Source organism: Cervus elaphus, chromosome 21 (assembly GCF_910594005.1).
Source record: "Cervus elaphus chromosome 21, mCerEla1.1, whole genome shotgun sequence".
Lineage (NCBI taxonomy): Eukaryota > Metazoa > Chordata > Mammalia > Artiodactyla > Cervidae > Cervus > Cervus elaphus.
In genome coordinates, this window is record NC_057835.1 from 14,398,472 (window position 1) to 14,415,701 (window position 17,230).

The 17,230-nt window shown below is 47.2% G+C and overlaps 1 protein-coding gene across 4 annotated transcripts in view; it reads left to right on the forward strand.

Moving 5' to 3' along the window:
- ADCY8 (adenylate cyclase 8) overlaps positions 1–10,089 on the forward strand; it is a 226,972-nt gene extending 216,883 nt beyond the window's left edge. For 3 of the 4 annotated variants that reach the window (XM_043880380.1, XM_043880382.1, XM_043880383.1), the window contains 4 exons: positions 2,961–3,107; positions 6,564–6,656; positions 7,530–7,644; positions 9,514–10,089. In XM_043880380.1, the coding sequence (XP_043736315.1) occupies positions 2,961–3,107; positions 6,564–6,656; positions 7,530–7,644; positions 9,514–10,001 (843 nt within the window). In that variant the 3' untranslated portion in view covers positions 10,002–10,089. The remainder of the gene's footprint in view (positions 1–2,960; positions 3,108–6,563; positions 6,657–7,529; positions 7,645–9,513) is intronic. The other variant, XM_043880381.1, reaches the window with a different exon arrangement.
- Positions 10,090–17,230: the final 7,141 nt, after the last annotated feature.

Below are 17,230 nucleotides of genomic sequence, written 5' to 3' on the forward strand. Positions count from 1 at the left end.
AGTCAGCCTCCCACCCCTATCGGTGAGTCCGGGAAGTTTTGCAGGAAGATATGATACCTAGGTGGGTAGTGAAAGCAGAAAGCTAGAGTTAGCCTGGTTATGGAGGCTCACTGCAGGGAAGGAAGGACATATTCTATCAAAGGACAGACCGTAAAAATGAAAGCATTGAAGAAGATGTGTCTTCGGCTTCTTCCAGAAGCATTCCTTGAGACAAGCGTTCGCATGCAAGTATCTTGCTTGGAGGTGGTCCCAGGAAACCCACCCAGGTAGACAGGAGAGGAAGAAAGATGGTAGGGAAAGGAAAGGAATCCAATCTTGAGGCGTTATCAGACTAGTTAGCTCTGTGGGTGACTGGAGCTGAATCTCGGTGGAAAACCTGGGAAATGGTGTAGAACGCGTGCCTCAAAATTATCTGCCCAAAGGGTGAAGGTGCTGAGGACTCTATGCTGGTGTCCATCTGGAATCTGTTAAGAGCAGCTCCTTGAGGAAGGGCAGGGAGTGGAGGGGGTGGGCGTTTGCTTCCTGGAGATTTTAGCCTGCGGCGCACGTGGGCAGAGTGCCCTCCAGTGGCCAGAGAAAAACTCTGTGCAAAGAAACTCAAGGGCTGGCTGACGGCAGAACCTGGGAAGAGAGAATGCAGGCCAGGTGCCTACCACATCCGCCATCGTGGGCGTATAGGAATACAGATGCTTCGGGGTTTCTAGAACAGAAGGTCCAACACAGGGAATTGCAGGCCATGAAGCGGAAGAGATAGGCGGAGACGAGGGCAGGAATATGTGAATATAGGTCATGCTCCTGTGTTTCAACTTTGTCCTGAGGGCAGTTGGAGGGTTTTGAGATTGGGAAGGGCATGGTCAGTATTTTATCTTTGAAATATCACTCTGGTTGCCATATGGAGCATGCCTTTGAATGAGATAAGACCAGTCCTGAACCCAGGAAGAGGGTCTCATATTAATTAATAGTCAAGGAAGGGACTCCCCTAGTGGTCCAATGGTTAAGACTTTGCCTTCCATTGCAGAGACTGTGGGTTTGACTCCTGGTTAGCGAACTAAGGTCTTGCATGCCACACAGTGCAGCAAAACAAACAAAAAAACCTTATAGCTGGATTGTATTTTAAAAATCTTTTTTAAAAAATGTTTAAAAAAAATAGTCAAGGAGGAAAGCAGGAAGGACCTGATAGGAACAGTGAGAGGATTAGAAAAAATATGTTGGAGACAAAAAGAAACCCGCCTGGACTTGGCAGTTTATTGGATCTGAATATGATGGGAAGAAAGGGTCAAGGATGACTCTGAGGGTCTCTAACTTGGATGACTTGTCCATGCCGGTGCCACCAACTGAGTCAGAGAATGAAGAAACAGGAGCAGGTGTAGGTGCGGAGGACATGCAGTCAGGTGCAGCACTTGTAATTTGAGGCGTGTGAAGGAAACCCAGCATGGAAGAGAGAAGCCTGGAGCCCAAGGAGAACTGACTTGGAAATGGGATTCTAGAGACTCACACCTGATTGTTGGTGAAAGGTTGAGAGTGAACAAGATGGCCCAGGTGAGTGTGCACACTGTGAACCTTGTAGGGGTCAAGGACAGAACCATAGCAACAATCACCAACACTGAAGATAGTACATAAGCCAAAAAAAATAAATAAATCCTTGAAGGGGCCAGACACAAAGAAAATAGATGTGGTATAACAAGCACAGAGAAGTCAAGAGACCTATGAACTTGGGTGTGATCACCACACCGGTTCCCAGGGATGCCCAGGGAGCCTTGCACAGAGATTGGTGTAGTGATGTCCTCATTTTGGCTGGCAATCTGACCTTCCCTAGATTCGTTTCATGCAGATGGACACAGAGCATGAACAGGCACTAGAGATAGCTAGTTTGAGAAGTTAGGGTGGAGATGATTAGTTACAAGTGTCTTCAGCATCCAGAGCACCTTGCAGTTTTTTTTATCAGAGGCACTTAGAGAAAGTGGAGGGGGAGAGGAGAAAGAAAGAAGAAAGGAAGGGATCACTAGAGGAGGGCAAGTTTGAAGAAGTTAGAGGGGGACCCAGAGATGAGGAAGAAGCATTGATATTCAGCAGGAGAAGGGAAGATGCATTGTCTGGAGTTGAAGCCAAAGAGATGAAGATATGATGAATGAGATGATTGTATGAGTGAGGAAAGTGAGAGCCTCAGTGTTCTCAATAGCATATCAGACAAGACCATCTACTGAGAAGAATCAAGTGGAGAGTGAAGCTAAGGAGAGTGATTAGAGCTGAGAAGGGCCACTGAGAATAGCAGAAAAGGAAGCTGACCAAGGGCAGTGATGCGCAGGCAGAAATCTGGGCCCAGCTGAGACTGGAGAGCATGAATTTACAAATTTTCTCTTTTTCTCGTCATAGTTTTTTTTTTTTTAATCCTCATACAGACTATTAGTACAATGTATTTTTACAATAGAATGCAAAAATAATTTATTTTTAAAAATGTATTTATTTTAATTGGAAGGTAATTACTTTACAATATTGTGATAGCTTTTTGCCATACGTCAACATGAATCAGCCATAGCTTTGCCACTTAAGATTATCAATTGGTCTTAGAATAACACACTAAAAATGATTTGGAAACAAATTCAACATGAAAAGCAAAAGAAAAAAAAAAAAGAAGATTGTGAATGTTTAGTCATTAAAAAACAGTTTTCTAGTAAGCGTTTGTCATTCATGCCCATTTACATGGCATATTATACCATTATACTCATTTTATGTCAATTTTTGGGCTTCAGTTAAGCTCAAGTCAGCGAAATTGGGACCATGAATTTTCAATGGTCCCAGCCCACTTGGTGACGAGGCTACGGTGAGATGCTGTCAGGGTCCCGTTCTCTGTCCTCTCCGGGTGCCTGTGCGTGGCTGCAGGTGCATGTACATAGGGAGCATCACCGCAGAACTTCACCTCTGAGGACTGTTTCTGGTTCCTTCTGTGTCTGTCTGTCCAGGAGCTGTATTCTCAATCCTATGACGCCGTTGGGGTGATGTTTGCCTCCATCCCGGGGTTTGCAGACTTTTACTCTCAGACTGAAATGAACAACCAAGGAGTGGAATGCCTCCGCCTGCTGAATGAGATCATTGCTGACTTCGATGAGGTAAACGGGAGCCTCAGAAATTTACAATCGCGAATAAGCATCCTTGCTGTTGTAGTGTTGTGTTGCTCATTGTAACCAATGTCTGCACTTACAGAATTCCAGACTGCATTATAGACACAGACATGTGTCATCTAATTTCATTATCACATGAGATAAAGGCGGTTGTTTCTCCTGGAGGACCAAGAACGTGAGCTTCAGTGAGGCTAGGAACTTAATCCAGGGTCATGCAACCAGCAAATGGCAAAACCAGGACTTGAGCAGAGGCCAGTGCTACAAGGCCCTGACATCACAGAGATGGGGCCATTTCTCCATCTGCTCAAATTGCCAAAGATAAAACCATCAATTAGCATTTGCTCACAGACCTACACAAAATATAAACGCACCCCAGATGATACTTTCTTCTTCCAGTTTTCAGGAATGGGGGAAACCCTCATGCCGCACTTTACATTAATAGGCTTTGCAGGAGGGGGTCTTCTCCTCCTCACCACCCCCTAGCTTGACAGGACACCCATGTCCATCCACATGCCTAAATCCTAGATGGGAAGTTTGTGAGTAATTGAAAAGATGTCAGGGAAGAAGCCAGGCAAAAATGTGGGTTCAGCTGAAGTCCAGCCTCCTCAGCCTGATCCCCCAGGGAGCTCAAGGCTATAAGGGGTACCACAGAGGTCCACCTTGAGGCAAGGCTTTTGTACACCTGTCTAGGTCAGCCATTGGCCATGGGCCACCCCCGTGGGGGTGTGTGATCTTCCAGGCATTGTCAAGAAGAGGGCTTTCAGGGCTATTCTCCAAAATGGGTATAACAGTACACTGTTAGCAGCCAGCCCTGAGGGTTCTCAGGAGAATGAGCCCATACAAGAGAACTGAGCTGGTATCAACAGCATCTACCCCATCCCCCTAAACAAAGCTCTCTCCTTTAATCCCCACCATCCATCTAGAATGTCCTGTGGAGTCCTGCTTCTTAATAGTTCTTGGATACGCCCTTCACCATCTCACCATCAAAGTGGCCCTTGACCTGCTTTAGTCCATATTGTTTCTCATCTGAATGAGTACAGTCAGCTTACCATTCACGCTTCTGCATCTGACTACCAGCAACCACCAAAAGCAACAGTATTTTGTTACATTCCTTTGAAGCCTAAAATCCCTTGGCGGCTCCTCTTTGCCAGTCTTCCCAATAAACAGAGGTCGAAGACAGCGTCTCTGTTGGTAGAGATGAAGGTTTGAGGAGGGAACTTGGAAAGACTAAGAGAAGGAATCGGTCCTTCTAAGGGGTTTTAGATCAGGAGGAACAGGAGGAAAAAGGAGATTTGGGGAGAAGGTGAAAGAAGAAAGAGGAGAAGCAGAGATGAGAGAGTGGAAGAAAAAGAAGAGGGGGAAAGATGAGGAAGAAGAGAAGCCACGGAGGAGAAGGAAGAAAGAAGAGAATGTAGTCAACAGGAAGGAAAAATAAGACTCCCTGGCTTGCCAACCCCAAGCCCCATCAGCCTTCTTTGCATGGGTTCTTGGATCATCTGGACATGCCTTCTTTCTTTGCTCTCTGGAGTTTGTTTTTTTTCCACACAATACTTATTTATTTTTATTATAGTCTACATGCTATAACAAAAAGTTATCAATGTGACAAATATATAATGAACTTCTGCAAGGCAAGAAAAATGAAATGCAATAGATGGACAAAGTACATGGCATTTATAACAATAATTGGCAAGTTTGGAGATTTGTCAGATCACATATAGACACTGCTTGGATGAAGCAGATAACATATTGTTACCTAAAGGATATAGCAAGCAGTGAAGATACACATTGGAGAGACCAGCCTCATCTCCTAGAGAGAAATGTGAGCTTTGGGGATCCTAAAATTAAAGAAAATATTTTACCGTTATTACCAACAGTGACAAGTCAGATTGCCTTCTTCCTTTGGGTCCAAAGAGACCCTCTAGACTCTGCCTTGACTGATCTCCAACCAGATACCTTTCAGTAATCGTGTTGCTCTTCTTCTGATGTAATTGCCACTGGAACCCGGCTCAGAGAAAGGCGGAACGTTGCCTGGAGCACACGCTCCAGGACTGGGTTTGTGATAACCCAATGGCAGGACTTCTCATCCCCAGCCTCTGCCTCATCGAAGGCTGAAGAGTCCCTCACATCTCAGTGCTCCTCACAGAGAATTAATAAAGGCACTGATAAGGAACCCCATCATGGCTCCTGATGCTCTTAGCTGCATAGTGGATGTAAAACGAAGTAGCAAAGCCTCCTAATCGACTTTTGAGGAGGGAACAGCTTTGTCTGGACTGGAAATTGGCCTTCAGCCAAATAGTTCCGAGGGTTTCTCAGGTGGCGCTAGTGGTAAAGAACCCGCCTGCCAATGCAGGAGACATAAGAGACACGGGTTCGATCCCTGAGTCAGAAAGATCCCCTGGCAACCCATTCCAGTATTCTTGACTGGAGAATCCCATGGACAGAGGAGCCTGGCAGGCTACAGCCCATTGGATCGCAAAGAGTCAGACACGACTGAAGCGACTTAGCAGGCATGCATGAAGTAGTTCGTAAGAGAAGAGAGGAAGGCAGCTCCCCCTCCTGCAGGAATCTGGGGAAATGCAATTGTAAGGAGGCAGAGGGAGGGAGGTGGGCAACCAAAAACATGCCAAAATCTCTGAGCTAAAATATCAATAGTCAAAGGGCTGCTAAGAGACCAAGCCTGCTTAGTGGCATCTGAGGATAAACGTCAGGCATTAAACAGCTGAGGACAGACACCGCTCCAGCCACTTTCTGCCCGGGGCACAGTTTGCAGGATCTCAGAATAGTGGCTTAACTTTAGCTCAAGAAGTGAAGTTACTGCAATACAGTAACCAAGTATAAGGCTTTTCCTGGTGGCTCAGTGGTAAAGAATCCACCTGCCAATGCAGGGGACGCACATTTGATCCCTGGGTCAGGAAGATCCCCTGGAGAAGGGAACGGCAACCCACTCCAGTATTCTTGCTTAGGAAATCCCAAGGACAGAGGAGCCTGATGAGCTATAGTCCCTGGGGTCACACTTGACTTAGCGACTAAACAACAATAACTACAAACCAGGTGCCTTAGACCAGGATGCTGACATGAAATGCTAAAATTTTAAATACACACTGACAGTAAAGCCAAAAGGAGATGTTGATGGATTTCAGAATATTTGCTGTTTCTTCTTTAATCTAATAAGATAGATTTGTTTATTTCAGAGACTCATAGGAACTGATCTAGTGCTTAGAGTATCTGGTCACACCCGTCTGGGCACCTAACACTTAGCATGTGATCAATAAACATATGTTGACGGCCTGGATGTTTGATTCTGAGAAAGGAAAGTGGCTACCTCAAGGATGCTAACCCAGCCCGAGGTGGTCCTTACCGTGAGCCAAGGGCTTGTTTCCAGGAGCCCCAGGCTGCTGGGAGCATGAGGACCAGGACTGATGCTGCTGTCTGGGTCTGTTTCAGCTGCTCGGAGAAGACCGGTTTCAGGACATTGAGAAGATTAAGACAATTGGCAGCACCTACATGGCCGTGTCGGGCCTGTCACCTGAGAAGCAGGTAAAGAATGCTCTGGACTCGACCACACCCTCCGGCAGGGACCACACTGTGGTCCTGTCGCTGAAGGTGGGAGCGTGGTGGGCTGTCAGCGCCAGGAGACTTGGCGACCTGTAGGGAGAAACTCTGATAAGTGGACCTTCCAGGTGCGTGATGTATTTGTTCCCCATGTAAGCAGGATCCACTGGGTGAAACAATGCTTCTTTATGACTGAGAAGCCTCTAGGCGTCACTCAGAACCTCACTGTTCACTTGATGTGCAAAGTCAGGAATGAGAAATACCAATTATGACCCAGTTGCAGATGTTGCTAAACCCCTGATCCCAGCCTGTTTTCTTATTCTTACTTTTGTTTTCTCCTCCAAAAGTAATGATAATAATAGCTCCACTTTTAAAAAATGAAAGTCAGACTTTTAAAAAAAATTTATGTATTTATTTTTTTGGCTGCACTGGGTCTTTGTTGCTGCGAGGAAACTGAGGCTCAGAAAGCAAATGTCTACGTGAAACATCCCTTAAACAGACACTGTGAGTGCTTCAAAGGAAAGAGACACGGCTCCTAGGTTGGAAACATCACACATGTGAATGTAGGAGTGTACACACACACACACACACACACACACGCACACACCCCTGTGAGCAGCATCAACCTGAACAGACAAGGGTAGGGGTAGGGAATGGAATCTGAGAGTCACACACTCTCTGGAGCAAATGTCCTGGCACCCTGTGACTCTGGACACTGATGACTGAGCGGCTGACAACCTGGTTACTTCCCTTGAAGGCGGGTGTGGGTGGAGTTAGGTTAGGACACAGACCAGACCCCTGCAGCAGAAACGATCCTGTTTGCCCGTCCAATGACTTCTTCTCTCACATTTGCTGCAGCAGTGCGAAGATAAGTGGGGGCATTTGTGTGCCCTGGCCGACTTCTCCCTCGCCCTGACTGAAAGCATCCAGGAGATCAACAAGCATTCCTTCAACAATTTTGAGCTCCGGATTGGTGAGTAGCAGCTGGAAGGCTGGCTGGCCTCACTCCATTGAGCCCTCCCATGCCCTGGGCATCAAGCCAGGGGCGCTTTTTCCCGCAAGAATACAGCAGAGCCAGTGTGACCTGGTCAAGGACAGGCCTGTCTGGGCTTCTTCTTGCTCAAGATGCTGGAAGCAGGGGAAGGATTCTGGCCTGTGTGCAGAAATACCAAGCAAATGATAGGCTATGGCTCCCCCCTCCTCCAGCTTGTCTGGAATCCCACCCATGCAAGCCCTGGGTAGAGAGAAAGCTGACTGTCAGTCATTTCCCTCTGTGTCATCTGATGCTGGGGGTCATGCCTTGAGCCAAAAGCCAGGATTCTGTTCCTGAGGATGTCAGATGCTGAACTGAGCCAGGGACAGGCAGATAGCATTAGAGTTCTTCAATCAGCCACATAGCTCAGCATCCTTTGAGCTTTGGGATACCCTTGTGCAAAACAACAGCACAATACTCACAGTGATATGATAATAGTCATTTACAGTTTGTAAAACTTGTTAATTTTTTCAGCATCTTTACTGAGCCTGGGGGGTGGGGGTGGGGTGGCTCCTAAAGCACAGTCTAAAAGTGAACGTGTTAGTTGCTCAGTCATGTCAAACTCTTTGTGACCCCATGGACTGTAGCCCATCAGGTTCCTCTGTCCATGGGATTCTCCAGGCAGGAATACTGGAGTGGGTTGCCATTCCCTTCTCCAGGTGATCTTCCCAACCCAGGGATCGAACCTGGGTCTCCTGCACTGCAGGCAGATTCTTTACCATCTGAGCCACCTGGGAAGCCCAATCTGAAAGCCCCTGCTTAGTCCACATTCACATTGTATAGATGGGTAAAGTCAGGTCCAGAGAAGGGGAGCGACTAGCCTACGATCACACAGCCAAATGGTCCTCCAGCAGCAGCTCCAAGATTTCCTTACTGAGACCAGTGACCTTCTGGGGTCCAGTGTGCAATCTAAAAACAGATGTTCTTGCAGTTCTTATGTCTTAGATATCCTCTGGCTGGTGTGCCATTTTACTTTCTTGGTTCTGCTTTAGTAGCTTTCAAGTATAAAAGGTCAAGTAATACCCATGCCTGACTTGTCAGATCTAAGGACTGCCTTTGTTCACTGGAATAAAGCATTGATATTTTATGTTTTGATCGATGGATGGGATGTTCAGGGCTTGTTTCCACATCTTTCAGCGGCCCTACATGTCCTTTCTGAAATCATTGAAAACATGATCGAACCAAGAACAAAAAGCAGAACTATAACCCTGAGCAATGGCTTTGTAATTTCAGGAGATGTTGCTGAGATTAAGGCCAACCTGTACTTTACACTGGAGGCATAGTTTGGAATTTGGAAAATTATGTTCCCAATGGGATCAGGCACCTCAGTTTGTGTTTTGGGTCTGCTGTGACCAGCTCTATGACTTGGGCAAGTCTTTTAAATCCTCTGGGACTGCCCTGCTCTGGTGCTCCAGTGGATAAGATTCCACGCCTCCACTGCAGGGGGCACAGGTTTGATCCCCTGGCAGGGAACTAAGATTCCAAATACCTCGAGGTGCGGCCCAAAATTAGAAAACAAAAACAAAACTCTCTGAGTGTCAGCTTTATCCTGTGTAAACTGGGTTTTGTATTGTTACCTCATAGTAGTAAGATGAGATGAAAATAGGTGGCTCAGTGGTAAAGACTCTGCCCGCCAATGCAGGAACCACAGGAAATGTGGGTTCGATCCCTGGGTCAGGAAGATCCCCTGGAGGAGGGCATGGCAACTCACTCCAGTATTCTTGCCTGGAGAATCCCATGGACGGTGGAGGTGGATCCCTCCGAGACCTCCCTCTTCTCTCATCTCTTGCTCCTTCGCTTCCCTCACAGGCATCAGCCACGGCTCTGTGGTAGCCGGCGTCATCGGCGCCAAGAAACCACAGTACGACATTTGGGGCAAAACCGTGAACCTGGCGAGTCGGATGGACAGCACGGGGGTCAGCGGCAGGATCCAGGTCCCGGAGGAGACCTACCTCATCCTGAAGGACCAGGGCTTTGCCTTTGACTACCGAGGGGAGATCTACGTGAAGGGCATCAGCGAGCAGGAAGGGAAAATCAAAACGTACTTTCTCCTGGGAAGAGTCCAGCCCAACCCCTTCATCCTGCCCCCGAGGAGACTGCCCGGGCAGTACTCCTTGGCCGCGGTCGTCCTGGGCCTCGTCCAGTCCCTCAACAGGCAGAGGCAGAAGCAGCTGCTGAACGAGAACAACAACACGGGCATTATCAAGGGCCACTACAACCGGCGGACTTTGCTGACACCCAGCGGGCCAGAGCCGGGAGCCCCCGCCGAAGGCGCCGACAAGTCCGAGTTGCCATAAACGCATTTTCTTTGTGTTTCTTTTTTTGTATTTCTTTTATATATAAAATAAATATACTAATAAAAAGGTTTAATTTTTTTTAGAACAAGGATGGTTTCGTTGGTCTCTGGATGCTCTAGATAGAAGACATGATCTGAGTTTCTCTCCCGTCACAGACATTTCTTCATCTTCTCTTATATACATGGTTTATTGGGAAGCGAATATAAGTAAGACCTTGTCCTTGACCTTCAGAGGCTCACAATGGAGTGTGAAAAGAGAGATCTGTAAACAGAGACTCAGTATAGTGGGATCTGCATAAAGAACTACTGCTTATAGAGCGCTTGTCATGTGCCTGGTACATGATAATTTTAATGGATAATATTCCTATAAACCAATACATAATACTATGCTTTCAGAGTATTTAGGGACTTCCCTGGTGGCACTGAAAAGTGAAAGTGAGGTGAAAGTGAAAGTTGCTCAGTCATGTCAGACTCTTTGTGACACCAGATTCTCCAGGCCAGAATACTGGAGTGGGTAGCCTGTCCCTTCTCCAGGGGATCTTCCCAATCCAGGGATCAAACCCAGGTCTCCCACATTGTAGGCAGATTCTTTACCAACTGAGCTATCAGGGAAGCCGTCCTGAGCTTTCCCAACTGAGCCACCAGGGAAGTCCAAGAATACTGGAGTGGGTAGCCTATCCCTTCTCCAGCAGATCTTCCCTACCCAGGAGTTGAACCAGGACCTCCTGCATTGCAGGCAGATTCTTTACCACCTGAGCTATCAGGGAAGCCCTCCTGGTGGCACAGTGGTAAAGAATCCACCTGCCAATGCAGGAGACGCAAGAGATGCAAGTTCGATCTCTGGGTTGGGAAGATCCTCTGGAGCAGGAAATGGCAGCCCACTCCAGTATTCTTGCCTGGAGAATCCCATGGACAGAGGAGCCTGGTGGGCTACAGTCGTTGGGCTGCAAAGAATCAGACATGACTAAGCATGGAACAATGCTTTCAGAGAGGGGTAGAGGCAACAAAAAAAAATTAGGACAATTGTGATAAAGAATTGAAGATCATGGACTTCCCTGGCGGTCCAGAGGTTAAGACACTGCTTTTCCAATGCAGGGGACACAGGTTCAATCCCTGGTCAGGGAACTAAGATCCCACATGCTGTGGCCAAAAAAAAAAAAAAAAAAGAATTGGAAGTCAAGTGTGTTCTTTGAACTGTAGACACCAGGGAAGGCATCTTTGAGGCTATGATGCTAAAGATTAGCCCTAATTGATGAGAAGGAGGAAAGCCATAGATCCTGGGAGAAAAGTGACCCAAGCAGAAGGAATAGCAAGTACAAATGCCCTGAGGTGGGCTCGAGACCACTGGATCGGATGGAAGCACAATGAGAAGGCAGCAGGTTGGTGAGCAGGTTTAGGCAGGTACGCTGTTTCCTGGGAAGGCTGCATGCTAAGCTCTGCTCTTCTGATCACAGAGCCTGCCAGCAAAGCTTCATACAGATGAGAAAGTTCAGAAAAAGTAAAGGAATTGCCCAAGATCTTATAGTTAGGTGTAAAACTAGGCTCAGAACTGTATTGGTCAACAATAGCTAAGTGCTCTTAACAAATAACTCCTACACTTAGCAGCTAAAATGAAATGAGAGATTTAGATCTTATTTACATCCTATTGGATGTGTGGCGGGGCCTTCCTGGTAATGGTCTCAGGATCTTGGTCTCCTTCCACTTGGAGTCCTCTGCCTGATCCTCTCTATCCAGCCAGCTATAGGGAAGAGAGGGAAAGGAAGGGAGGTCACTCAGAAGGTCTTGGGTACCAGGCCTGGGAGTCACCCATATTATTATATTTTCCTATCATCAACCAGAACTCAGTCACTGGTCCCACCTCAAGGCAAGGGAGGTTAGGAGACAGATTCTTCCTGTGTTTGCCACTAAGAGAAAACTGAAATGGAACGAGAAATACTGTCTCTTCCATAAGAATCTATACCTGGGGACTGCCCTGGTTGTCCAGTGGTTAAGACTTCACCCTCCATTACAGGGGGTGGGTGGTCAATCCCTGGTCTGGGAGGAAGCTAAGATCCCACATGCCTCACGGCCAGAAAACCAAAATATAAAACAGAAGCAATATTGTAATAAATTCAATAAAGGATTTAAAAATAGTACACTTCCAAAAATATCTTAGAAAAAAAAAAGAATCCATACCTGTCTAAGCCCACTTTGTGTGCAAACACAAAGCTTTTCTGGTAAGTTTCATGATGGAGGGGAGGACAAGGTTTAAGTAATGAAAAGTACTAAATTCCAGTTATTATCTAACTCTTGACTCTTAACAACAACTCATTGAAAAGAAACTTAGCATCAGGAAAGGAATCCATGGTAGATACACTCTCAAACAAATACCTACCTGTGTTACCTCAGGTGAGACCCCCATGACAGAAGAGAAACTACGCTCTCGGCTGTTGTTCACCCGCTAAGTCTTGTCCAACTCTGTGACCCCATGGACTGCAGCACATCAGGCTTCCCGGCCCATCACTATCTCCCAGAGTTTGCACAAACGCATGAGAAGCACAAAGTACAGAGGAGGAGTTGAAGCTCAGGTGGACTTTGACCTTGGAGCCAAGTTCAGAAAGTTTTTCGTTCTCAGAAACTGCACATGTCAAAGAAGCACAGGAGGCCCCGGTGGAACACGCAGAGGGTGTCAGGTGAGAAAGCCTCTGTGAGCAAAGCCCTAGACCATTATCAGCTGATTATTATCTTTGCAGACTCAGAGAAAGCCAGAGAAAACCTTAAGGTTTATTCAGTCCAACCTGCTGGGGACATTTAAACAAGGAAAAGTTCAGGGCATGCCAAGTCCTAGAGCCTCAGGATAGAGGTGGGGAGCTGAGTCCAGGTAGGTTGGGAACCCAGCAAACATCACAGCAGGAGGCCAGCCTCGGTGGAGAGTCTGGCTGAGAAAGCGCAGCATCCAACAGAGAAATCTGACATGTGGCATCTGGCTTTGGGCTAATCCAGAACACAGGGCCCTTCTGGAACCTGGGGACAGTCCCCAAGAGGCTCCAGTGAGCAGACAAGCCCGGGGGAGCTGGATCCTGCCCCAGGAACAGAGGTTTTGTCCCTAAACTCAGAGCTAGGACTCAGGACAAGGCCCCTGGACTAGAAGCAGAATGTGGCCCCAGGTGGGATAGCTGGGCAGACCCTAAGGGAGGGAGCATGGGGCCAAACACAGGTCCATGGATGCTGCCCATCTGGGCGTAAGCATGAGGCCGCCGCTGTGAAGCTTCACCCAGAACCCATCCCTGACTCAGGGATGTTGAAATTTGGGGCAGGGAGATAGAGGCGATGGAGACCCCATCCTGAGTCTGGGAGGTGTGGCTTCATTCCAGGTTCCATCAAGCAGAGGAGCAAGGGGGCAAGGCGGTGCTGAAAATCACCATCAGATCATCAAGAACCCCACAAAGAGAAGGTTCCGTCTCTGCTCCAAAATGCCCAGCCCCAAATCACTCAGTGCTTGCCCCCCAGGCCAGTCTGTTTCATGACCCCACGGGGCATGCAGAGTTTGCATATGAAGAGCAAAGGGCAAGAGACACAACCAGGCAACCGGCCTGTGTTTGAATAGCCGACAAGCACACCTCCTCTTGGGCCTTGGATAAGTGAAGGGTGACGGTCTTCCTGAAATCAGATATATTTCCTGTTTACCTATTTTTTAGTCCACTCAGCTCATTTGTTCAAAGAACTTCAAATGTCAAGGGATTTCCAGGAACCTGGCATAACTCAGAAATAATCCTGGCATCGTATTCCATCCAGGGGCTCCAGCCTCACCTTTTCTCCTCTGAACTCTACTTGTGACATTTTAGGTTTGATCTTAGAAATGTCAAGTATCAACTCTGGCAGAAAGTATAGTTCCCCAAACGGTGAAATGCAAAAAGAAACACAGAATATGATACTGGCTTAGGTTACGTGTGTTCAGGCCTAACAGAGGCTTTCTCAACAGCTCTGTATTCTTGACCTGATGAAGACATCTTCTGGGCATTGACCCAGGTAGCCCCCACCTTCTGTTGATCAGCCTGCATAGGTAATGCACATTTTCCTGCGAGACAAGCGCAGCCTCTCTTAGAGAATAGGCAAGGCGTCTACCTACCTACCAAGGGCTGGATCTGAGGACCTGCTACCTCCCAATCCACCATCCCCAAATGTTAAGAGGATCATCCTGAGTTCAGGGTCCCCCCCAGCAGCTTCCCTGCTTCCCTCCTGCCTTGGGGACCACGTGAGTGCCGCCGCTCTCAGCTGGAAGTAAGTACAATGTTGTCATCCCCATTCTACAGATGAAGGGACTGAGGCACAGAGAACTTGAGCAACTCACCCTGGAAAGATCTTTGTTGTCATTGACATTTAGCCGCTAAGTCGGGTCCAATCCCAGGGACTGTAGCCCACCAGGCTCCTCTGTCCATGTGATTTCCCAGGCAAGAACACTGGAGTGAGTTGCCATTTCCTTCTCCAGGAAAGGTCTTACAACCAGAAAATTGAGGTGCTGGGATTCAAACCCAGGCGGTCAGATTCTAGAGTTCTGCCCTGAAGCACCACTGCCCAGCCCTGTGATGGGTGAATCACACTCTATAAACGAAACTTAAAGTCTGGGCAGACTCCCCACCAGGGGGTGGCAGGCTGAGTGAAGGGGTGAGGAGGGCAGGACTCTGAAGCAGCTGCCGTCGGGACAGCCTGGACCCCTTGTTCTGGTTCTGAGCACCCTCATCCTCTGTCGCCGTGGGTGAAACAGCCATTATCCTTCTTCGTGTGTGTTGTGATGTGGGGAGGGTTGGGAGGTACATAGTTTCTTGAGGTGCGCAGACCTGGGTTCGAATCCTCTCTCTACCTCTTCTCAGCTGTTTGATGTCAGGCCTGTGGTATAGGGCTTCCCTGTGGCTCAGATAGTAAAGAACCAGCTGCAATGCAGGAGACCTGGCTTGATCCCTGGGTCAGGAAGATCCCCTGGAGAAGGAAATGGCAACCCACTCCAGTATTCTTGCCTGGGAAATTCCATGGACAGAGGAGTTTGGTGGGCTACAGTCCATGGGGTCACAAAAGAGTCAGACATGACTGAGTGACCAACAAGTGGCATAAACTCTGCACCTCAAGGTCTTCAGCTGTCACAGGGGGATCATAAAGGATGCCATTATGATTTGGAATTTTGAAATTTTCAGATTTGAGAAATATGGTAAACGATACCACATACTAAAAAATATCCCCAGAGGGGCCTGAGACAGTGTTCAGTAATTAAAACCATTAATAATGTTGTATTAATACATGAATATTCACACCAAGCAGCTTAACTAAAGACTATAAGTAGGACTCAGTTCATGTTAAGCCCCCAAATTCATTATAAAACAAATTTCAGTCTCTAGATCTCATTGGGTTTGGAGTGGAGTTACAGCATTGCTGCCCAGGCCGCCAGGTAAGGCTGCCATGAAGATAACAGATGAAAATGCACCTAGTACACCCAACCTCTTGGCCCTGTGCTGCACCATTTCTTATTATAATTATTAAACACATGATTTTATTTAAATAGTGGACATTTGCCATTTTTCTTGTCTTAACACCATCATCTATATTTGCAAACTTTTCTTTAATGAGTAGGTATTCCTTTAAGAGTGAAAAATGATAATTAAGAAAAAGTAAACACATGGGTTTACCTAACAGGCTGCAAAAGGTCTCACTGGCTCCTTGGAGAGTCAACCCTGAGTCAGAGGGTCTGGACCACTCCCGGGGTGGAGATAGCAGAGGGGGTCCAGCCAGACAGCGTGCAGGAGCCCCCATCTCGTGGGTAGAATGTTCCCAGGGCCGTAATAACCACTGCTGACCTGATTTTAGAGCTGCTCTTTTGGATGCAGTAAAGGAAGGGGTGTTGGAAACTCTCTTTCATGACATTTTCATTCCAGACCCATGGGTTTCTCTGACACTCTGGCTCCCATGCCAACCAGCCTTTCCAAGTGAGAATGTTGCTCTCAGATTAGCTGTGGGCTCCACACACTGAGCCCAATATTTTATTGATGAGTTACCAGGGGCAGGGTGCCCTGCAGGATGACACCTTGTGCCTCCTTGAATTATTAATTGCATGTCAGCCACCCTCCTGCCTCTCCCACCCTGGGAAGGTAATATCCCCACTCTTGGAGTGAGCACCCCAACCCTTCTGAGTTGATTCTGTGCGTTTGTCTTTACTTTTTTTTTTTTTTAATTAATTTTTACTGGAGTATAGTTGCTTTACAAAGTTGTGTTCGTTTCTACTGTAGAGCAAAGTGCCTCAGCCACATGATACAGATATCCCCTCTTTTTCTTGGATTGGCTTCCCATTTAGGCCAACACAGAGCATTGAGTAGGGTTCCCTGTGCTACACAGTAAATTCCCATTAATTATCTATTTCATACATAGTACTGTATATATGCCTGGAGGAGGGCATGCATGGCACCCACTCCAGTCTTCTTGCCTGGAGAATTCCCATGGACAGAGGAGCCTCGCAGCCTACAGTCCATTGGGGTCACAGAGACTCGGACACGACCTAGGGACAGGCATGGCACATAGGGCGTGTATGTCCATCCCAGCCTCCCAGTTCATCCCACCGCCCTGCCCCCTCCCCCTGGTATCCATCCATTTGTTCTCTAGGTCTGTGTCTCTATTTCTGCTTTGAAAATAAGTTCGTCTGTACCAGTTTTGTAGATTCTATATAAGCGATGTTATACAACTGTCTTCAACTTTTATGAAACAGTGTGACGCAAATGCAATCAATTTCTGTTTGGAAATAACAATTTCAAACATAGTCTTTTCAGAATACACTAACCCCCTACCTTGATATTATCATGACCATAATGATCATAAGAATTAACATTTTCAGAGTACTTTGCCAAGCAGATCCTGCTGCTGATCCTGCCAGATGTACAAGTTGGAAGGCAGAGGAAAGATCCAATCTGAAGATGCAATCATGATGCTGGTTCTTTCTGGAGTACTTGATCCAGCCCTCCACTGGCTCCTTCATAGGATGCTTTCTTCCATTGCTCTTCATAGCTACTTCCCTACAGAGCAAGACTTCAGTCTTGCTGCAGCTTTCCGGCTCCTCCCTCCTAAGCTGCCTTCCTCCTTGGCACAATCCATCAGACTTCTTCCCATGACACCAGCCACCATCTCTGCAGATGATTCTAAGGGTAAGCCCAGACCTCTCTTCTGAACTAGGAAATCAAATATCTAACAGGTTCCAAGACAAAGCCCTGGCTG